Raw genomic sequence first — 23933 nt, 5'->3', positions numbered from 1 at the left:
AAGCTCTTCATCACTCCGCTATCTCACACACAAATTTCAGAATCATAACTCATTTCCCAAGCTTCTTGAACATTCGCTAGTCTTATTCTCGAGCACGCCAGTTCTGCTAGTCAAATCAGGCAAAGCAAAGAAACCTTTAAACTAATTTAGGTAAATCCTATCGAGTGTTTCAGAGATAAGGAAACTGAACTCAGATCTTTGAAAAACATAGTGAATCAGATTCAGTGAAGAATGGAAGATCCAAGAGCAATGTTCACTTAACACTTTTCCCCATCTGTGCAAACTGCTGTGTTCTAAAGAATCAAAGCAAGTTTGAGATTGTATAACAAGACTGAAGATGAAACACACAAATCACAAAAATGTCCAAATCTAAGTTAAAATAACAAACACACACCACAATGATTTTATTTCATCATAGACTGCAAAGGAAGTTCCTGTAATAGCAACATGGTAGAGACTAACTGAATATCCATTTTAGCATGAGGGAAGGAGATTATAAAGGACAAAATAAGAAGTACAAACTGCTATTATACTATTAATAGGTCATCTTCTGACAGCTAGTCCTCCACAGCACAAGTTTTCAATGCCATATTTCTATTCCTACCAATGTCAAGAACATTAATCTATATTAATCTTCCATAAAAGCTAAGCCACTATTCCGATCAGAGCTATCTAGAACATTTCTTCACGAAACCAGCATCTGCCAAAATACTATTACACAAAAAAAACCAAGGGAATTGCCAAACTAACTTCTTGCAGTGAGTGAACCTTAAATTTGTTGCAAAGTCAATACTGTCCTTTCAATGAAGCCCATGGTATCACACCCTTGCCCCCATGAGAGCATTTCTATCCGTGGTGTGAAAACAGCATGTTAGTGTATGGCTTCAACCAATGTAATTACGTAAAACTGACACGTAGGATCACTTTCAGAAAAAGATGAAGAATATACCAACTCAGACTTTGAATAGGTATTTCGAGAAACTTAAAAATTATACATACAAAAATTATTTTATATATTGTAAATTGGAGATACCACTTCCATATTTCAGTTAATTTCTACAAGTAAATACAGTTATTGTATATACTCTGTCTCTTCTACAATTTATGAAATCAATTACACAAAGAGAAAGAAAAAGCCCCTAGCTTGGCAAATTAATCTCCTAGCTCCTTGATTTAACAGTCATACCTAAACTCAGAATCCCTCGCTACACAAGCTGGACTTCAGTAGCAGGTTTTCAGATTCCCTCCCCCCCCTCCCCCCCCCCCCCAATAACAGACTACTATAAAGCTTCATGCTATCACAGGTTATATCAAGTAGCTATGTAATTTCAGGAAGTCATTACAGTCATACCACCCTTCCAGGCTAATCAAAAATATACTATTTAGAAGTCTGCCAACTATTTTCCTCACATTCCAGATAGGGCTTTAAATATTTCAAACATTCCCCAGATTTTATTACATCCAAGGTTAAAAAAAAAAACCCAAAGAGTCACAACTTTGGCTTGAGACTTACCAAAGAGGTTTAGTCTTCTAAGCATCAAAGGACTTTTTGACAATTGTTTATGAAAGAGAAACATTATCAGCTCTTTTCCCAATTATTCAGGGCTATGGAGGATCTGATCAGAAGTTATGGCTGAACCTAAGGTAACAAACTGAGTGTATTACAGAAGGCTTTTTAGAAGCACTACAATACTACAAGAACACAAAACCAATACTACTAGAAACAGTAAACAAGTGACAAAACTGCACTTTGTTAAAAAGTCAACAGCCTCATCTAAAATAATTTCTTAAATTCCCACTAGAAAAGATAAAGAATACACTCAAAGATATTGAAAAATACATTTTCTGATAAATCCTCTCATTTGTGGTATTCAAAAGCACTGATATTACAAACCTCTCTCAAGAACAGGATGCTTTTGCCCCCCCTTCTTTCCCCTCTCCCCCCTCCCTCCCCCAGATGAAAGAGAAAAGGAGAACTTTAGCTGCACTGCGCATTTACCACAGTCATTCTCAGCCTACAGGCATGAATTTCCCAAGGGGTATGACAAGCCAGGAGACAGATCTCATGATTCAAAGAAATCTAACGGCATTGTAAAACACTTCATTTCTAACAACATCTGGGAACAATTTAAAAGAAAAAGCCAGAAACCTGATGGTATGGGAGAGGACTAAAACCATAGGAGAATTCCAACCCAGACATTAAACATTCCCCTCTAACAGATACACACTTGTAAACACACTGCTTCAATATTCAATGTCTGAATTAACTTTGAGGACTGGATGTTGGAAACAACAGGACAACCCACCGTAAACCCCCAAACACAGCATTTATAAACTTCGTTCAGTTTACATGCGATGGATCAGAATTTTATGAATGCTTCATTTTTAACAGGTTACATTTTTAATGAAACACTGCATAAATACACCCTCACACACTCTTTAGTGAAGAAGAAACACTGATCTGCCTTACGCTCTGACTAGACACACTACTGTCATAACACATAATCCAAACTACCTAATGAATAGACTGTTACACCTCTCATACGTACAGGATCACAGAAGCCTCATTCAGGACAGGACAAGCCAAGTCCAAAGATACAATCCAAAAGAAATTCCATGCAGGTTCATAGGTATTTTACAAAGCATACAGTTTAAACTATAAGCTCGTCATCACTTCATCGGAACCTTGAATACAAGGAGCAGGTCTACTTGATTATTTTTTTTTTTTTTAAAGACTACACTACTTGACTGTATTAGCATGAAGTCTTATCAAATAAGGCCATGAACTCCATGGGTGCTTAATAACTCACTTATAACATCACTTGCTTTTAATCCAGTATGAAGTTAACTGGACACAATATGACCACCTTTCCATAGTTATTCTCTGTATTCTCTTTTTTCCCCGCTTCTAGTCTTTTTCATGCTGTCCTCAGCCAACCATATATTGTTTATAAATCCTAACAACTAACTTCACCATTTTTACACTCATATTTTTTCAGTAAGGAAGGATCTAGGAGAAAATTAAGCTTTTATTCTTTTTTCTTGCAATTGTACGCATATGCCATGTACGTATATGCCATGTACCTAATGTATGAAAACACACAAAGTTTGTAGAAATTGAGAGAGCGTGATCAAGGGAATCTGAAAAGTCTTTAAGACTGAAAGGAGACAAGTCTTAATTCCTCTGAAAAGCCTCCAAGTTCTCAAAATACAATGGGGAAAAGAGCCAAATTTCTCAAAGCATCTGAAGAGCAAGATGGACTATTAAACCAGAAAGCTGAAGAGTAAAGAATCAAACCTCCACTTAAAGCATGCCACCCAGGCTTATTTGGAAACCTTCAAACTTTCAATTGTAATGAAAGACTGCAGGCAAGAAGTACACAAACAAGATAATTTATTCCAGCATTTCAGACTTTCTATTCCACTTTTACCAGGAAAGAAAGTGTTACTCTGCAGCAGCTGTACATAACAGGTAGTAAATTAGAATAGGTGAGAACAACTTGCTAGAGCTACCACCTAGATGTGTTCTTAGCTTTCTGGTTAGGGAATGATGGCACCTGTATGTCCAGATTTGGTCCTTCAGCAGCAGTTTCTACATCTCAAGATCCACGAGGAAGGTATTTTCTACTTGATTCTCTGCTATTTGGCAATAATAAATTAAAAGCGCTAGTGCTATTTTGTCTATAACTCGATACTCATGTTACACATTCATAGAAAAACTGATTTTACGAAAAGCTAAAAACAGCTATATGTACTTGCAGCTATAAAAAACACCCAAGCCCCTAAATCAAACATCACAGTCCCATTAACAGCTTGTGAAACCACAACCTCATTTGAACCAACTACCACCAAAAGCAACAGTCCTACCTTCTCCCTGGCCCCAGCAACTTGTTCCTATTCTGTCCTCCCCAGTTCTATATTGCTACAAGCATTTATGCAACCACATGCTTTTGTACAAATCTGATGAAAAAGATGAAACGCACTGTTGTGTCAGCTTAGCTTTATCCTGGTTAAGTTCCCAAGAGAGGTTTGTGAACTGGCTACCCAAACATTTGTTGCACAAGTATTAGTGACAGAGAAAACTGGAATGCGGCTTGATTTGCTTATGAAAACATGGCCCAAAGCTCTAAGAAATGGGAAAGGTATTTTCATGCTGGTATTGGCTCATATTTTTCAGATGGTGCAGGTGATCACATTTCTCTTCCTACAACCCCCTCAATTAAGATGCAAATATAGGTGTTCTGTTACAACTGAAAAATAGGTGATTCCCAATTAGTGACAGACATCAAAACGTATCAAATAGGTATACTAAGCCTTCCTTGCATTGATGCATACTTGCGACAGAGAACAAACTACTTTTCAACATTTTTCCTTTCTCTCCATTTTCAGCTGTCCTTATTTTCCCACAGATAGTACGGTGGCAGAATGAGCATTAAGGAAAGAAACCAAAGTTACAAAGAAGAAAGAATTGGAGTAGACTGTTCCAGGAATAAATATGAAAGTCATTTCAAACAGGGTCAATTTACAGAAGTTACTGCTAAAAAGAGAGCAGATGTTTTTCATTGTAAGAAGTTATTTTTTGTCACCAAGGACATGTTCCCCGTACCATGCTGAAAAGGCCAATCCAGATGCCAGTTCTAAACTTCTGAACATGGTCACACTTCATTCTTACTTCACTGCTAGAACGTTCTGGACATTTTCTGCTGTCTACTGTTGCTACGACTAAGTATTATTGAACACAAAAGCTGATTTAAAAAATTATCCTAGCTAACAAAATTAAAACAGGTCCTCCAATTCACAAACAACCTATTTTTCTCGTATCACTGCCCTTAGCAGACTCTTTGTCTAATCTACTAGCAATCTACTACTAATTATATGAGACATGCAAAGATAGCTCAAAACTATCATTCTGATATTTTAAATACAATAAAACAGACCATCACATGGCATGTGTCTGTATGAATGAGTCAAACGTTTTTTTTATCCTACTGCTCCCTCCCTTTTATTTAAGTATCTAGAATGACGACAGTAAAGACAACATAGATTTCGGAATAAAGAAGAAGAAACTGAAAGGAAAAAGCTATTTAAATGCGTTTTCTCATTTCTTAAGTTTAGTCTAAACTTATCTTCTGACAACTTGCTAGAATTTCTAACTGACTTTTTTCTACACATATTTTCATTATACAGTGTACAGTTCAAATAAAAAGTCACAATATATCCACAATATTTGTTTCCACCACAAGGAAAGTCTCAGCTATTACTAGCAAAAAAGGGTCAGTGTTCTGTAATTTTTTAAGAGAAGAGATTACCCCTCAGAACTTGAGTTAAAAAAAAAAAAAAAAAAGAGTGGACAATGCTTCAAGAGTACTTACAGACAATACTACTTTATGCTCTCTTCCTTTTCTCCATGAGCTCGTGTATCTGCCGGTTTTAGCTACTGCCCTTCCCCCATACTATTATATTCCCCCATGTTAAATTTCAGCCACCAGGAAAAAGGGGGACTTTGTGACACATCGCTGTTCGGGAAACTATTAGAAGGTACTAGGACAGTGCTTCTTAGCATCTTCTACCCAACCCTAACGTGACCAACTAAAAACACACCAAGAATTCCTTCTTTTCTTAAGCATACTGCAAAGGCTGATGCCCTGACTTTCGGGGGAAAAGGCCGTTCCCACATCTTTAAACATTACAAAGCTATGTTTACAGGAATATACGAGTTTTCCCCCCTAGGCATAACTGGGGCTGTCTGCACTTGGCAGCTGAAGCTCAGTTTTTAGCCAGCGTAGCCCAAAGCAGTGTCAATGTCACAAATTACCAAATGCTATGTACCAAATATTGCATCCATGAAGGAATGACTGCTTCTTTTCTCCTGTCAGGTAGAAGTACACCTCAGCCATTCTGAAACGTGCAAGGCACGTACACAAAATCAGTCACTCAATTATTCAGGCCCCATTTACTGCACAGCTATGCATGCCATCCAGGAGAAAGATGATACACTAGACTGAAGTGGCACACACTGAAATACAGTAAGAGAACTCTCATCTTCAATATGCACCAAAAGTTCACCTAAGTTATTCCCTGCACCTGTGATGTATATTCTTTACATCACATTTTATACCCCTCCGAAGACTCTTTTAATTACTCCAGAGAAAAGATACATTAGATACTTCATACATTCACTTCAACAGTTGAAAAAGGCTCTAACACTCCGAGTGCCAAATCAGTTTACTTATCCAGATTAAAGCATCACAACTGTAAGGAGAACACAAGACAGCGATTCAAACTACAGTTATTAGATTATGATACTCAAACCTATATAGCCAGTGAGCAATGAGAAGTTTGCGACTAGAAGCTAACTAGCAGGCCATTTCATTTTCAGTGACTAAGGACCTCATGTAATAAAAACAGAGCAACTGAGATGTACCTTTTTAAAACAAAAAAGCAAACATTTTATATAATATGGCAATTTTTAAAACTATGCATGAAGAAATCTATAAATTTAAAATGTATAGAATTTCTTTAAGAAACTGAAAATTTAAAAAATTCATGAACTATGTAATATACTATCATTATCGGAATCCTTAGCTCTGTTCTATTCAAAAAAACTTTACAAAAATACTTTACACAAACTGCTTATATACAACAGGAGTTCACAAAGTAACATCAGACACAGAGTTAAAGCTCATTCTTTTCATATTATTTTGTAAATTGTAACGTAAGGGGTGAACTGTGTGCAGAGTGACATTTCCTTGCCTCCATGAATTCTAGGTAAGCAAAACAAGACGTTACAGACCAAATCAAATATGAATTATTTCATACATACTTACAAGATGACTGGGTTTTGACATGTTCTAATGCTTTCAGAAATTAAAGCACACTGCTCCTCTGACAGATTCTAGCTGGGCAGCGTGCTCCCACTGCATACTTTGAGTTGCGCAAATCCCTGCATTTACTCTACGTAAACCAAGTTTTCAAATAGTATTTGTCATTTTTTCCACCTCCGTTTTGAGTCTTATATTTTCCTCAGCTTTTGGTGTTAATTTCTGGTGACTCAACACATAAATAAAATCAAGATTGAACATTCGACAGTTTGATGAACAAAAATGTTTTAAATCAAATCAAAGCACACAGCACAAATACATGGTAATAGCTTCAAATTTAGCAGTCTTATTGGCAGGTAACTCTGAGAATATAAAAATGTTAATAAAACATTACAAGCAAGTATTCCTTTTACTTTATACTTGCCTTGCCCACATGCAGTCCCCAAAGCTCAAAAGCCCTTTCTTAATTCAGAGACAATTCCCAGACTACAGTAGTTAACTTCTACTATTACTCCTTTACGAATGGGTTTAAACAATATAACTAACGTTCACTTTTCTGTCAAAGAGATAAACCAGCCAGACAATAGTTAATATAATTTTCAAATTTGTATCAACATGACTGATGATGATAAAATAGAGCAAATTGTCCAAACAGAAGGGTCATACGTCACAATCCCGGCCGTATGTCACAATCCCTTTCTCCAGGTATAATTGAATGTATCACAAACATGCTGTATAACTGATCAGCATATATACAGTAGGTGCAAAATATTAAGAAAGCATCAGGTCAAATAAATATCCTGGATAAGTTCTTTTCACACAGGTAAATCCCTGCCCAATTCCCACAGCCATCCAGTCACAATAAAAGCAGTGTCGAAAGAGCATTAAAACTGCTGATGCAACTCCCTGGGCTCAAAACTTGCTCCCTACACATTCCCAAGCACTTCAAAGAAAAGGTAACAGCCAAGGAAAGGCAAGATGAACGTTCCCAGTTGTTTATATACCACCTAGAGGTAAAGCACTCCTCAACTTTAAAACATCAGTTCATCAAGAGCAATGAACAGTCACCAGAGAACATAAAGGACAAATGTTCCACATGGCCTTCCAGAAAACACGACTGATGCTAGCATTAGACTGCTACCCAAACTGCATATATCAACTAGCGAGAAGTTCCATTTTCCATTCTTATTAGTATCTTGAGATAATTAGAGAAGCTCCAGAATACAATCCAGTTTACTCCTCCCATATTTAACAGCTTTCTTCAGAAAACCATCATCCTTTTTATTTTATTCCCACTACTTCTGTGCACAAATGGATTGTTTCCTTTTAAAATCCAGAGAGTAAGTCCATTTTTACACGGCAAAGAACACACCTTTTTGACACTTCTGTGCCCTTCCTTGTATTTATTTTAATCACTACCTCTGATACACCTGTCTTGCCTTCTTTCTTATATTATATTCATAATATAACTTCTACAATCAACAGAAAGAAACAGTTACGTCATCTGAAGTGTCTTTATTTCATTGCCTGGCTAGTATCTGAAAATATGGTTCCAAAAATCGCACTACATACTTACAATATATTTCATGAACGCTCAAATTCTCCTAAGATTCTCAGTCACTCATAGTTAAGAATGAAAAGGATACTGAATCCATTTACTTCTCCTGAAGTGAGAATGTCAGAATTTGAGGTTCAAGCAACACATGGTCTTCCTGAAATTGCTTCTTCAGTAGACATGATTAAGGGCAATTTATAAATTGTTCTGTCCCAAAGCTATTCACATGGGGCAGTTTACTTCCAAAAGACTTGAACTTCCTTAGGTATTCCTCCAAACTATTAAATCCATTCCTAAAGTTTTAATCAATTAACACTTTTTCCTCCCAGGCAACAGAGAGACAATCATGCCAGTTCGTACTTCTGACTGGGATTAGCTCCCACAGAAGTACTTTAATAACTACACTTTCCTCTTGATTCAGGGAGTGATTTTAAGCCTGTATCCAATACTGCACAAACATGTGGAGCCAGATGGGTCCAGAACCTATATAACTGACTTCTTATAGCTCCTCCTAGAAGCAAGCTTGCTCAGAAACATAATACAGGTAGATCTGACAAAATAGCTGCTGTATCTACAGACTAGCTGTATTATATAAGAACTAGTCCAAATCCAGCAGGACCAATACTGAATCTGAGCCAAAGAGCTTTACTAGACAAAACCTGGCTTACCAAGCAGTTAACATAGATCAGCTTCAGGTGAAAAGGCAGCTACATAGTATAGCTACAAAGTCCCTGGACAAAATGGAGACTTAACTGTATGCACTAGAAAACTTCTACGTTTCTACCACTGAAATAGAATTGCTTGCATGCATTCATTAACATAACCTAAAGTTCCCATGTCCCATATATCTTTGCATTCTCATTATTTCTCAGTCTGCTTCTACGAAGTAGTGATCTAATTCCTGCAACAGATTTGAATACGAAAGTGAAATAAATAGTAAATTAACAACCATTTGGAAGCTCTTTCCTTGTTATAACAAATGATAAATTCATAACTGAGCTTGAGAAATAAAAAGTAAAGCAAAGCGAACGCCCACTTCTCTGTCTACATAACAAATTCTATCTCCCATATTTTTGTGTCCTATTACAGACAGTCACTTCTTTTTTAACTTCAGTGGTAACCGTTTTGAAAAAAGGAGCGGGGCGGGGGAGAAAAGAAAACGTGTCTTTTACAGTCACCATGCAACAATGAGAAAGTGTTGTTTTGAAAAAAATCTGCAAAATTAAGCTTTAAAGTAAGAAGGTGACACCACTACATTAATCTAGAACCACTGTTTACAGTTCAGTGCCTAGAAAAGTCTTTTGTGTAGAGCCTCCAATTTACCTCCAGGGATTTTTGGTTAATAAAGCATATACTGCTGACTAAATATCAGCTGACAATGACTAGTTAAAAATCTTACAACTTGCAATTACTGATGCTTAAAGTAGTTCATTTTGTATCAACAATTTGCCCCCTTATTTGCTAAGCGTACATCCTACCTTCACACCAACTGCAACATCAGTGACAATGCTGTAAAAAAAGAAAAAAACAAGAACACAAGTCAACCAATTTATCCTCATAAAACCAACTTTTCAATGTATTGCAATGCCAAAATAACGAGGAATTGGAATAGCCAACAACCTCCCCAATCAAGAAAATATGTTCTAAGAACACAGTAGGACTGAGGGGAAGTACAAAAGAAACCTACAAAAGCCACTGAGCTCCCCCAGCTTATAGGCTTCTTCAAAAGAGTCCAAAGTTTCAAGTAAACATTACTCCAAAGCAGGACTGCCAGGAAATTTATTTAGGAAACTCGGGTTTCTGGACTACATGAGATCATAGGGTGAAAATAAAAGAATTTAAAAGTACAGAACTTTTCTTACACACCCCTATTAACTAGACAGCTAGTTCAGCAACATAGCCTACCCTACAGATCTTACAGCAGGAAGCAATTAACACATTTTTTGAAATTAGCTTGGAAAAAAGAACGCATTGGCAGGTACACCTATATGAAATTTAATGCAATTTAATCAGGTACACCTATACTAAACTCTACAACAGGTATGTCAAGGTACATCTTTTTCTTAGAGGTTGTGACATCATAACTCACAGCATGTGACACAATCCCAAAAGTTCACACCAAAATAAATGAAAGCAAAACGTGAATATGTGAAAGCATTCCACAATGTAATACTCATTAATGACAAGACTTCTCAGACAGGATTTGTAACTCCCAACATTATAATCGCAACTAACCATAAAAAGCCTTTAAAACTCTCACAGTTGAAAGGTTATATGCTTAAATCAAAGCAAAGAGATTGCTTCTCTGTTGGAAGCAGAGTAAACAATTTAATAGGAAATTTGGAAGCTGGAAGATGTTGTATTTACACTGACGAAGGCTACAACCACCAGCCTCATTTTCCAGGTCCAAGAGAAAGGCGGCCTTGTGCATGGTGACTGCCCACCCCAGCTCCCGGCCAGGACCGAGGGCCCTCGCTGTCCCGTATGGCTGACTCCTTCAAAACCTTCCCTTCTTTGGCTTTCACAGGCAGTCTCCAGCATACACAAAGGCATCTTTCTACCTGGGGACGGGGGGGATGCCAGAGGGCTTATTAGGCAGTTTCTGAAAACAAAAGAGCTCGACATCTGGCTCCTGCTGGTATTGCTCCTCCCCTCCAGCCAGCTCCAAAACAAACCCGAGCCCTACGGAGCGCCCCTCCTCACCCCACGGCTGGGGGGGGGGGGGGGGGGGAGGGGGCGCAGAAAGAGAAGGCAAAGACGGGGGAGAAGGAGAGAACAAGAGGCTCTCGAGGGGACGGATGGGGGTAGATCGCGCTCCCTCTTTACAGCGAGATCCGGCGTCTCGGGCACCCCACTAAGTAGGGGGCGGCCCAAAGCCCTCGGCAATTTAAACGGAAGACCCTACCGAGGGGCCCACGTTATGGAGAGGCTGAGCCCCCTCCTACCCCACCCCGTACTGGGCCTCAGGCTCCAGCTGTCCCGCGGCGGGAAGCCCGCCTGTCCCCACCGCCGCCGGGGCAGCAGCCGCTCCCCACACCCTCGGAGACGCCCGACCGCCGCCAGCCAGCCGCGGCGGGGAGCGAGCCCCCGGCAGCGGGACAGGTCCCACCACCGATCAGCGGCACAACCGCGGCAGCGCCTTCGCCCCCACCGCCCCGGTCATTACTCACCCGTCCATCGCCGAGCAGGACAAAGCGCGGACAAGGGGGACAGACAGCCGCGCAGGCAACGCGTACGGGGAGACTATGAGAAAATGGCGGCCTGGCCTGCACGAAAACCGCCGAACGTTGCCGAGCGCCGGATTCCGCTCCTCGTCCCTCGCAGTTACGGAGCATGCGCCAGCCGCCTGGGCATGCGCCGTCGGTGCCGCTGAAGTTTTTGCCATCAGCTGCCCGGGCCGAGCCGGCTCGTGAGGCGGTGCGAGCCTGCCCCGCCTGGGGCGGGAAGCGGGGCGCGGCGGGGCGCCGCCGTGGGTTCCTCACCCCGCGGGACCCGCCGTGTGGCGAGGGGGGGCTCCCGCTTCTCCTGCCCCAACGCACCGCTTCGGGAGCGTTTGTGCGTGCGCGAGGGAGAGAGGTCGCCTCGGAGGAGCTCGGCTCACGGTGCTGCCCGGGAAGAGCGCCCGAGGCCGCTGGGAGCGGTGGGGGCAGGCCCGCTCCGGGGGCTCCTCGGTCCATCGGCGGTCTCTGCCGCCCCGCCCGGGGCCGCGACTGACCCGCCGGACCGCGCTTGTTGCGCGGGGAGACTTTTCCGCGCTTGGTGCCAGCGCTTCCCAGCGCCGGGAGCCCGTCCCTTCTCCTCGTGGAAAACGTTCGGAGGGGCCGCGCCAGGCCCGGGCACCCCCGCGCAGCCCGTCCCCTCAGAGGGCCCAACCCTGACAGGGAGCCCTGTCCTCATCGCTCGGGGCCTTCGGCTACACAGTCATTTATAAGGAAACAACCTGTTGACTCTATAGCTGACCACTAATACTATTTCGAAAAATAATTAAGATGAATGTACAAATTAACTATTGCAGTGAGGCTGTTTCTTCACAGAAGTTGGTGTAGCCGTGGTTCTCTGTAAACTGCCATATCAGGGTACAAACTATTTGCTCTACGTGGCCATTAGGAAACACTTTTTCTCCCCATTATTTTTTGCCAGGTCTCAATATTTCATCACAAATCTTGAGATGTTTGGTACAGAGTTTTTAGAAAGAGCTGTTGTGGGACAATCCTGGATTACATTCAAACAAAAAGTCAAACTAAAGGTTTTGTACCTGTGAAGAAAAGATTGAAAATGTGATCCCAATGTTCCTAAAAGATCCCAAACCCAGAAGGATATTAAAAAGTATTCAAATCATCTTCTGTATTTTCTGTTTTGATCTGGCAATACCGTTTTCAAAAATACGTTTTGAGGCGGTAGCGCATTACTTGATTGCACTTTAATTTTTTCAGGTTAGTGTAAGTCCCTTGGAGTCTGTCACTGAAACTATTGCAGTGAAGCCTGATAAGGAATTTAAGAGCCAAAAAACTATGCATATCTCCATAACTAGAAAATGTTCACTATGCTTTACTACCCCTGTCTCCCTCCCCTCTAACTGACCCCATGAGTAGCCCAGTAACTTAACAATTAGGAGTACATGCAAATTCTCATTCTACCCTGTGACTTTTTGTTCTGTTCTGGAAAAGTCACTGTGGTTTTCTGCAGCAATCAATTTCCTAGGTGGAAAATAACAAATACTGCTTCTCCTAAATTCCAGTATCATTTGGATATCTGCAACTACCTTCTCTTCCAGCAACTGTCTTCAGTACTCACCACTGACCACTTGACGAGATTATTTATTATTCTCATTCTTATAAAATCCCTCGTAAACGTTTCATTTGCTTAGATTCTATATACAGTTCATCATGCCAAATGCTATTCTTTACTTTTTTGCTTTCAACGTTATTGTGGGTTTTTTTTTTAAAAAAAGTATCTGGTTGTAGCATTCTTTACCAATTGCATGTGTTAAAGAAGTAGTATGCTTTAAAGTAACATCGAGGACTTCAGAGATTTAGAATTGCCTATATCCATCTCTATAAATCCAGTACATTTTTATATATTTACTTCATATATATATCAGTCCTGTAGATTCTGGCATGTTTAGTAGGCTTTGCACCATTGGGGGGTGGGATTATAGTTGGTTTCTCTCATTTGCCACTGCCTTCAGTCCTGTTTGTTGCCACATTGTATGGGGGATTTTTTTGTCTTCTTTTCCCCCCTTATCTAAATACATTTCGTCCAGTTTTGTATTGGTAGAAGTACTGGTCCTTCTACTTCTTAGCAATCAGTAGAAAATCTGCCTTTCCATCTGACTTGCCTATCTCACTGCCTGTCTTGCTTGCCTCCTTTGCCTTTATAGTAATGCCATCTTCGAACCCGTGTTTCTCACCTCTTTGTAATATTCCTGTTTTCTCCTTCTTTCATGACACCTACCAGAATCCAGCTGATTAAGTGAGCTAATAATCATTCGGTTTATCCTCTGAGTTAGATGCTCTTCCATATAAGGGAGACTGAAGAGCGCATGTTGAGTGTGTTTATAGCAGAAAAGATGCTGGAACCGAGTTTGCAAATCTTGGTGAAATAATGGATGTGACTTTATAGAGCAAGACTCTGGTCCCCCTGAAACCATCGATAAAAGTGATAATTAATCAATCAGGCTTTTACCTAGAGCATTTAATTTTAGAAGGGAAAAAAAGATACCAACAATCAGCGTGTTACTAATAAAATGCCACAGCATCCTCTTGCTCATTTGTTTGTTCAGCATGGTATTCCACTTTCCTCTTCATGTAGCTTTGCCTTTTTATACTATTAGATTATTTTTAGTATGCTTTTGGATGCCTTGTAAAATGTCTACCACATTTTGGACATTGTGGTAGTACAAACAATGACTCGGTCATCTGTTTTCTCTGTTGCTAGAGTATGTCTTTACTTTGTCTTTCTCATGTTTTAGAAGGTCAGAAAAAAATCGTTGCCAAAAACACCCCCTTGTCCTTAGGACCTGTCAACTTTCTGCTGAAGTCCTGCACCAGATATTTCAGAAGGCGGCTAAAATGTCCAGTAATGGACAACCATTCAGTAAAACACCTCCAGCAAAACCCTCCGCATTCGGTTGTTATATTATGAAATATGAGGGCTTATATCCTCTCTCCATTTTATTCTAACCAAAATTTAAGTGTAGGTGTTACTATTAGCTGTACAAATGTTCCGTACTTTTTAAATCCTAGTAATTTTACTGCTGCGACAATATTTTGTTTTCCAAAATAATTTCCTTTGATCATTGATATATTTAGATATTTCACTTTCATTGGTTGTTTCCTTTTTATTTCAAGAACAGCTAATAAATAATAGACTGTGTAGTTCAGCAGCAGTATGAGTAGTCAGTGGTGTATACTTAGTGAAAGATTGTAGGAATTGGGAAGCACACAAAGATATTTTCTGCAGTACATTGTCCCAAATTGAGTCCCTGGAGTTGCTGGGGAAAAAAATAGCATCCACACTCTCAGAAAATATCTTGTCCAAGAATTTGCCTGAGCGCTTTTTGACATCCGCAGCGTTCTAGGGCAACAAGTTACGCAATTTAAGAAATCATTGTGTGAAAAAAAATTTCTTTTGTTTGTTTCAAGCCCGCTGCCTGACAATTTCCGTCAACGTCCATCAGTTCTTTTCTTAAAGACAACAGATGGATAATTTTCCCTGTTCACCTTACCATGCTGTTCGTGAATGCATACACCTTCATCATATCATCTTCAGTTATATTTCAAGAGTCCTAGTAAATTTACTGTCTCCTCTATTAGAAGCCATTCCGTATTTTCAATAATTTGTTTTGCCTTTTCCTACACCTTTCCTAATCCTATTCTAGAAGACTGTAATGGTCCTCATTATTCAAGTTACAAATGCAATGGCTTTATATAGGTGCCTAACAAATGCTTTCCGGTTTATTTCTGGTTTTATATTCTTTTTTTTTCTGATAATACCAATCTCATTTGCATGTTTGAATGCTGCTAAGCCGTGAGCTGATGTTTTCACAGAACCCCCCCCCGACTCAAGCACTCTTTGCTGTGTGGAAGTCAGTCATTTAGATTCCAGGATTTTGCATGTATAGTTTGGCTTGTTTTGTCCCTTGCATATTACTTCCATTTTTCAGCACAGAATTTAACTTGCCATTTTATCATTCAGTCACACAGTATCATGAGAGCTTTCCACAATTCTTCACGGTCAGCTTTTGTTTTTATTACCATGAATAATTCAGCATCGTCAGCAAACTTGGTCGCCTCGATAATCACTCTTTTTTCCAGATCATTTAAGAATATGCTGAACAGCGCAGGTCCCTGTGGTACACTACCAGTGACCTCCCTCAACTGTAAAAAATAGACCTTTTTTTCTTGCCCTTCATTTAATATCTTTTAATAATCTAGAATTAATAACTAATAATTAATAAGTTCTTAATATATCAAAGAATGTAGCGGTTAATCCTGTATCAGCTTAGTTTCTCTCAAGAGCTTTGGTCAGAGAATTTCAACAAATTCTTTTTTTGAAATTAGATCATGTTGTTTCTATCGGACTATGCTAAAACTCAAACATAGTGACTCCTTCAAAGAATATGGTACTTTTTGCTATTGGGTGCACTTAAACAGTAACAACTCTTCATTTGTCGCTATCATCATGAAACTGAATAGCCCTGTCTCTTTAGTTTCCTCGTATTATTAGCAGCAGTGTCATTGAATGGTGTTGCTTAGTACAACAGATCCTCTGGATATTATGGGAAAGGTTGATCATTCAGTTTACCAGTCTTTGTTATATTAAACCACATTATTCTAGCTTAAGCCAGTTCTTATCAACTTCATAAATTCCCCAGATGCCTTTGAGCAAAGTCCCAACGTTTATTAGTAGCTATTCGTCTTTTTGTGCTCCTGTAAACAATATCCTTAATCAACATTTCTTCCCAGCAGTCTGTGTTGATTTACTTTGTTTTATTGAACTAAGTTTTGAAGCTATCAAGTAGCTCTTACAAGCACAGTGCCCTAAATAAATGTCTCTTTTTCAAGTTCAGGTCAGAACTTGCCTTGCTGGTCTGAATCCCACAGGCTGCTCTCCAGCATTCTATTTCTAGCATCCTTGCTAGAAAGACGGCTTATCTTGGGCGGGCTGGGAGTGTTACTGCTCTCTACCATCTCAAACACCAAAACGTGTGACATAGCTCATACTGTACTTCTGTAAACATTCGTATGGGTCCAAAGGTCCATTCTCAACAAGTAGATTAGTATTTGCCTGCCCGCTTTCCCGCTCTTGCTTGCACTATATCCACTTGGTAATTTATTTTCCAGAGCAAATGCACCTTTTTCTACCACTGTGATTAAATACACGTACATTTGCTTTCTTCAGGGCTGGGGATCAGTTTTACTTTTTATTACAACCATTAGATGCCAGTGATGATTGCAAACATCTTTCATACTACAGGGCTTTCTTGTTTTTTTGCCTCAGCTGATTGGTAGCGGAGTGAGGATCATGTTGTGGGTCGTGCACAGCCAGGGCTGCAGCTCTGGGAAGAGAGAGCTGTATTCTGTCATGGAAAAGAAGTGAAATGAATCTTTTTTTTTTCTGAATGCGAAGATGTCTGTTGAAGTTATGAGACAAAGGGTAGGAAGTTCTCTGCTTCTTGACCTAAAAAAATGTCTAGATCCTTCTGTGGTCACAAACAGGTGTCTAAGTGCTGGCCTGGCACTCTACAAGACACAGGGGAAATATTCCAACGCTAAAGCTATGATTGCTCTCCAGGTATGTTGGTAAAGTAATTTAATCAGTTGTGAGAACCTAGTTTGCACCTGACTGTAATATGGCTGACCAGTACTGATGAGGACTGCTCCCTTAATGATGTGTGCTTTTACCAGCCTAGATCTTCACGTTGCAGAGAGCAGAGCTGTCCCACCTACCGGGCAGTCATACAACCCATGAAAAAAATCTCTAAGCACAATACTTTTTAAATCATTATTTAACGTTTATTTTTATGTGTGGGTTGCATTAAAGACCCACAATCAGAAAAGACTGGCTTTAATTCTTAGAGACTCCCTCATTATTACAATAGCTTTTGCCAATCAGTGTTGCAGGTAATAAAGGTTATCCATTTGAGGATCTGCCAAAGTATAAATTTAGGGACTTCAAGATGATTTTTACTTTTGAGCTGAAGTGAAGGTGTCTGAATTTTGGCTAATGGTACTCCTCTGTAAGGGTGTGGTTAACTTAACTGAGCTCAAGCATTTAGCCCAGTGGCTCCCTGGCAAGCTGTTGCTTTGTGCAAATTAGTGCCGTCTGGCACAATGTCTCAGCAGGTAGGTGGTGACTGGTGGCTGAGAGGTGGCAATGATTAACCGCCTCATCCGATATGCCTGCTTTGGCGGGGAGGACTTTTCTTCTGTTCCAGTGCAAAATCAAGCAATTCCACTGCTGCAGGTGATCTAAACTCATCTGGTTTGACTTTGCGCTGAAGCTATCTAGACGGACTCACAGTCATCTTTATCAGAGGAGAGCCCCGAGACTCCAACCCTCCTGCCTCCAGCTGCTCATTTGCAGCCTGAGAGCCCTCGCTGCTCTGCGCCCTGCAGGCGGGGGCGAGCTCAGGCCAGAGGTTTAAGCCACAGCCTGAGTAAATATCCACCAAACTAGGCTCAGATGTAAGCTTAAGGGGCTGCTTAGATGTGTTTTGAGTCACTCTCTGTCTAACTCACAGACCAAGATCGGACAGAAGACTTTGTGTAACACACACAGTGAGCCCAGTGTTGTACAAGGTCTGAGGTTGCCCAGTTTTACAGACATGATAATTATGGTTACTAAAAAGGTGACAAACAAGAAATGGAGAAAACATACATTTTTTTTAAAAACTCAACACCAGCAAGGAAAAGAGTCCAAATCCCCAATAACATAGTAAATTAAAGCAATACGTTCTCAAACAAAGAAAGAAAACTCACAGCAATTTCAAAGAATGTTCTTTGCACAGCTGGACTGAAATGGGACTTCTGCTATTGATTTCAGGAATACCAGAACTTGAACTCTGAACTCAAATAATTTAAAAGGAGTAAAAAGTGTCTCACAGTAATTTTAAAAGGTCATGTAAGTGACAGATGAGCTCACCTTTCCACTTTAGTCTTTGATGTTAGAAAATGGTATTATTTGTGTGCAATTTTTCCAAAACTGTGCTCTTTTAACATCCCATCCTACAGAAGTTCTTCCAAACCCTTTTGCACGTTATGTAGGAAAAGCATTATGTTCCTGGGCTTTTTAAATAGGGATTATTTTATGGACTCCTACAAGAATGTATAAGTTATCAAAAAGAATATCGTAGAGGAAAAATATTTTCAAATGGATGCTGTCCATGGTGGCGAAAGATACTCAAAATGGAAACCTTTTAAGTGTTACAGAAAAATGTCTTCAAAGAGGACACCCCAGAAATGTGACTGTTTTTTAAAAAATGAAAATCTTCAAAGCAGGCACCTCTTTCTGTGAGGAAATCCTCAAAGGAGCATTCCTCCAGAGTGAGAATCTCTGAAAATGAAATCTCTTAACTGATATGAAAACTTTGAAAGCAATAAACCATTCCTAAAATTGAAGGCAATATTTCCTTGGCAGAGTATAGAGTGTTCTTAAAGGGAGAAATGACTGCACCATTGTTAACCATAGAGGTGATCAAGCCCTACTTCTCTTACAAGAAGGAATAAAGATTTTTTTAAAACCTTTTATCATAATCACAAAGTTATTAAACTACATTATTACAATATTTTTAACAATAAAAAGTATTGGTGGCAGTGTACTCTTTCATCACTGGACAGGCAATTTCATACACACTGGTGACTTGAAAACAGCTTCTTCATTTTTAAAGATGTAAGTGAAAAAGTTCATGGAGTGGAGCTTGTTGGAAATATTGCTGTGAATTATATTCCCATGGAGTAACACTTTTTTTCGGAAAAGTAAGACTTTTCACAGAAAATGGCAGCTTTGCAGTATATTTTCCAGTTCAGAATAGCATGTTTTTTGGAATCTGGACTATTTTTCCAGGATGGAAATCCATTTCCAAATTTTTTCCAACTAGCACAGCCCATGGAGTCATTTCTGGTTAAAAGCTTTACAGGGAAGCGATGCAGAAGCATGGATGTGACAACAAAGCAAAGTAAATAGCCTCTATATAGGTTAGAAAGGAAACAATGAAAAGACAATTTGTTCATTGTGCCACGCTGAAACGTCATGGCCTTTAAGATGACTGCTGTTGAGGCATTTCTTTGAGCAATGCAAGGAGATGGGTCTATAGAATCATTTAAAGAGGCTGACTGCTGTGGCACTAGACTAGCTATTGGAGTGTGAGTGAACTGCAGCTGACCCAAAGCCAAGGGCAAGCCAAAATGATTTTCGGGGCAAGACATTGGCGTTTAAAGCAGCCTGGAGAGACACGGTCTCTTTTGAATTGAGAAATTCAGAAATTAGAAGATAAAATACGTATTTGCCCGCCTGAGTGGCCACTTTCTCTCTTACCTATGAGGCTCATGGAAGCAGGGTTCTAGCCAGCTTCTGCTCCTGGCTGCATGAACCTACAACGGTGCCAACTACCTTCACACAGTTCCTACACTCAAAAATACAGTGGTTATCGAACACCATCGCGTCTCCCCGCTCTTCCTTACTATCTTCTCATGCTGTCCTCACACGCTCCTCACTTCAGGATTTGGGTATCATAAACACCCTTAGGAAAATGCAGCTAAGGTGACGCATTGTGGCAATCTGGTTTTTAATTGCTTTACTGTACATACGCTTCCCACTTGTCTGTTTGTCTAGCAGCAGTTTAACTGGGATCACTTAAACATCTTTCTGTATTAAATATTCTAGATAAAATTATTCTTTCAGATCTACTCGGCTGAAATACTTTTTAGCATATCAATTTCACAGAACTGTGATTCCTGTAGCGTGCAGTAGTGGGAGATTCAATACGTATACATAGGAGGCAAATTTGACCCAAATGGCATACCCTATATGACAGAGTTCTTTAGTAATAGCTTATAACCAGGATCTGGTTTTGAGTTTTAGAAAAACAGACAACCACAGGAAGTAGAAGTTGCTGGCATGCTAGAAGGCAGACGTGAATAGTGTTTTTGCTAATATCAGGAAAAAAAATCTAGATTAGGAGGACCAATTGCAGTGTTCAGTTGCTATTACAGTCTTTTCAGTCACTGAATAGAATGACAGAATCATAGAATAGTTTGGGTTGGAAGGGACCTCTAAAGGTCATCTAGTCCAACCCCCCTGCTGTGGGCAGGGACATATATACGTAATAATAAATACAGTCAATGCAGCTGGCAACACCTAGAGAATTTAAGTAAAAGCTACAAATACATTGTGAGACCATTTGAAGACAATCTGCCCAAAATAGCTGCACATAAAAACCTTTCTGTAGCACTGCCTCCCAAAACACCAAAACTCCTGAACTAGGCTGCAGGCTTCCTCCGCCGCCCGTGAAGCCAGCGTAGACGCAGCACCCTGCCTTTGTGGGCACCGAAGCGGAGAGCAGCCCGTGCTGCGGGCGCCGGCAGCCTTCTCCCACCTCCTGCAGCCACCACGCAGCCCCCAGAGCTGCCGTAGTCTGGGTCCTTAACTGCAGCCACTGTCGAGCTTTTCTGCATCTAACGCTCTCCCAGCGTTGTACCCGGTGCTTTACATCGATCCATGAGAAAACACCAAAGCCCCTTCCCAGGCTCTTGCTCAAACTCGGACTAGTAAATTTACTCCCACCTTCCAAACAAGATTTTCGGAAAGGTGGGTACCCCTGCAGCTCTGGTATGGCACGGCTGGTCTGGTGAGCGTGGAGCTGTGGTGTCATGAGCACAAATGCCTGAGTGATCTTAAGACGAGACTTCTCTATCACAAGTAGAACTAGTGACTTCTGCTGTGCCTTAGGCTACAAGGCTAAAAAAGCACCAGAAAGCAATCCATAAGCTAATGTTTTGGGGTTTTTTTTTTATTCCTCATGCTCCACAGGAATTTCATGCTATGTTAGCTGTAATTTAAAGCTGACCTGCTACAGCAAACAAAAATCTCACTTATGGTGAAGTAGGGGCAACAGATCAGGGGCACCTCAGTAACTTTCCTCGTCAAACCTAACTCTTCTTGTCTTTGTTAATTTGGAAATAATAGAAAAATCCAAATGTTTCTGAGGTCGCAAATATTCCTCTCAAGACTAAATGGTATTTTCCATTTGAAAATTGTAATTTGTTCAATCAACCATACAAAGCAGATGCGTTTTCTTTCTTACGTAGCACAAACAGTTTCAGAAACGTTATGTGGTAAAAGGCACATCAACTCACTCTGGAAATCTGAAAATGGGTCCTGAATAGAAGAGCAACAGATTAGTGATGGAAGTCGGAAATAACCCTGTTCTTAGATTCACTATGTTTCCAGAATGGATATTATTTTTTTTAAAAAAAAACTTCAGTTTGCCATCCCCAAAACTAACGTACTTGATAATTTTGAGAGTAATCTTCTGTGTAGTCTGCTGTCCTTTAGGAGTGCTGATGTAGCTGGAGAACAAGAGCTGCTTGTCACACTGCATTACTAACCGTCTGCTTGCAAACTTCAGAGAATTTCTGGCCATGTGTGACATAACATCTCATTAACCTTTTGCAATATCTGAACCCAACAGAGATATCTGCATCTGGAGGATAAACAGCAGCTATCATCTCAACTCCCCCCATGAACAGCAGCAACTTTTAACAAATACCGTCAGCAGTATGAGATGCAGTCCAGTGATATGTTGACTCTTCACGACTGGGACCATAGCAATCGTCTTTTTGTCAAATTTACATGTCTATAGTTCTTATTTTTTAGTTCAGATATCAGTCCAATAGTTCAGATATCAGTCCAATATTGTGCTTGCTGTCTAATGTGGTGACTTAGCAGATGTAAAATGCGATTTCATAAAGGGCAAAACTGATAATTTACAACCATTATAGGCACGGCGCGTGTAAAGTGGAAGTCATCATCCTGTGATAAGTAATCAAAATACTGCATTGCTGCAGCCCTGGTGCAGGTTTTCAAAGGGATTGGAGTGTCAGGGTAGTCGTATCCCTCCTGCTTTCTGCACAAGGGCAGGCAAAGTTAAGCCTTAGCCTCCGGGCACAGGAACTTGCTGTCGTGAGTGAGAAGGGATCAGGGCCACTGACACATACAAGTGCTCGTCAGGGTGAACGGGGTATTCGGAGGCATAAAACATCTCACAGCTCCAACCCAACCCAAGGCAATGCAGCTCCCTCCAATTAAAGACACGCACTGCTGAACAAAATATGGCTCTGCACAAACATGGTCCTAAAAGCTGTAGAGACTCTGTTTACCTATCTCTAGACTCCTTTTTCAGCTCTGTATTATTATTTTAGTTCAGACACAAATTGCCCTGCACTGATTTTTCATTCTTAGTTGTATTTATATTTCAAAATGTTGCTGAGATCATCCCAGACTTAAAGCTTAGGGACCACCAGACGTAAACCTTAAAAGCTCTGGCTTTTGATTATCTAACAGTGCTAAAGGCATGTTCTTAATGGTAGAGAAACAGCAGGTATACATGCTCAGTTGAAAAGGAAAAGTTTTAGTATACAACATATTCTCATTCAGACACCGCATATTTTTATTACTGGTAAACAGTAGAATAAACCACCAGGCTATCATTACAGTGTCCAAGGTACGTCTGCTCCTCAGCTTGCTCCTTACTTGCAGCATGCTTCCTCAGCCTGCCACTTTTGGAATTAGATGCGACACCCTATGCAGTGCCCTGTTAAAACCATACTCAGCTGGACAACGCATTAATAGTGCAGGTTGAGAGTAACAAAAATACAAAGCCGACAACAACTTCAGGACTGATTTTCACACTTTTCTGCCTTCTTCACTTTCAGTTGGTTTTGCTCTATTTTTCTCGTAAGGACGCAAGTAAAACAAAGCAGGCTGGGGTTCCCCAGAATTAACAAGTTAATAGCATTCATGTGTTAGGGCTTATTCGTCTTGAAGCAGACTAGTCTGAGTATAAGCTAAAGTTGAGGTGCTCAGGCAACGTACAGTGAAGGCTTGACGGGAGCACTCTTTTCTGGAGAGGTCTGCAACAAGATGTGGAGATTTAATAACGCGTTGCACTTAGATGTCGTAAGCACCTTTCGTCCAAAGATCACAAATGCTGTACCAGCATCAATTAAGTCTCACAAGTCCTCTGTAAGGCATAGAATAATAAGTAGTATTATATGGTTTTATTGTTGAACAAACTGATTCATTTCAAGTCACAGAGCAGCAGCGTGGTAGCAGAGGAAGAAAACGAGATTTAGGGTTGAGTCCTGAGTCTCTCATTGTAACCACAACGGTACTTTCCAAACTGTAATACTCAGTGGGATTCTTTGGTAACAGGACAGTCATACCTTTGAATTTCATATCTGCAACAATAAAATACTCCGTAAAGAAACAAATTAAAATGTAAATTTTATGGGACTTACAAAAATTGTATTTTGAACTCCCAAGTATTCAAGAAT

General features: G+C 40.2%; 1 protein-coding gene across 5 annotated transcripts in view; it reads right to left on the bottom strand.

Moving 5' to 3' along the window:
• PTBP2 (polypyrimidine tract binding protein 2) overlaps window positions 1-11705 on the bottom strand; it is a 55520-nt gene extending 43815 nt beyond the window's left edge. For 3 of the 5 annotated variants that reach the window (XM_076337796.1, XM_076337797.1, XM_076337798.1), the window contains exons 1-2: window positions 11547-11608; window positions 9855-9885 (exon numbers count right to left, since the gene is read on the bottom strand). In XM_076337796.1, coding sequence (XP_076193911.1) covers window positions 9855-9885; window positions 11547-11554 — 39 coding nt within the window. In that variant the 5' untranslated portion in view covers window positions 11555-11608. Of the gene's footprint in view, window positions 1-9854; window positions 9886-11546 lie in introns of all 5 variants that reach the window. The other 2 variants (XM_076337795.1, XM_076337799.1) reach the window with 2 other exon arrangements.
• Window positions 11706-23933: the final 12228 nt, after the last annotated feature.

The sequence above is a fragment of the Aptenodytes patagonicus genome, chromosome 5 (assembly GCF_965638725.1).
Source record: "Aptenodytes patagonicus chromosome 5, bAptPat1.pri.cur, whole genome shotgun sequence".
In the NCBI taxonomy this organism is placed as follows: Eukaryota; Metazoa; Chordata; class Aves; order Sphenisciformes; family Spheniscidae; genus Aptenodytes; species Aptenodytes patagonicus.
Note: the sequence above shows the minus strand (reverse complement) of the source record. Positions and strands in the feature narration are given on the sequence as shown.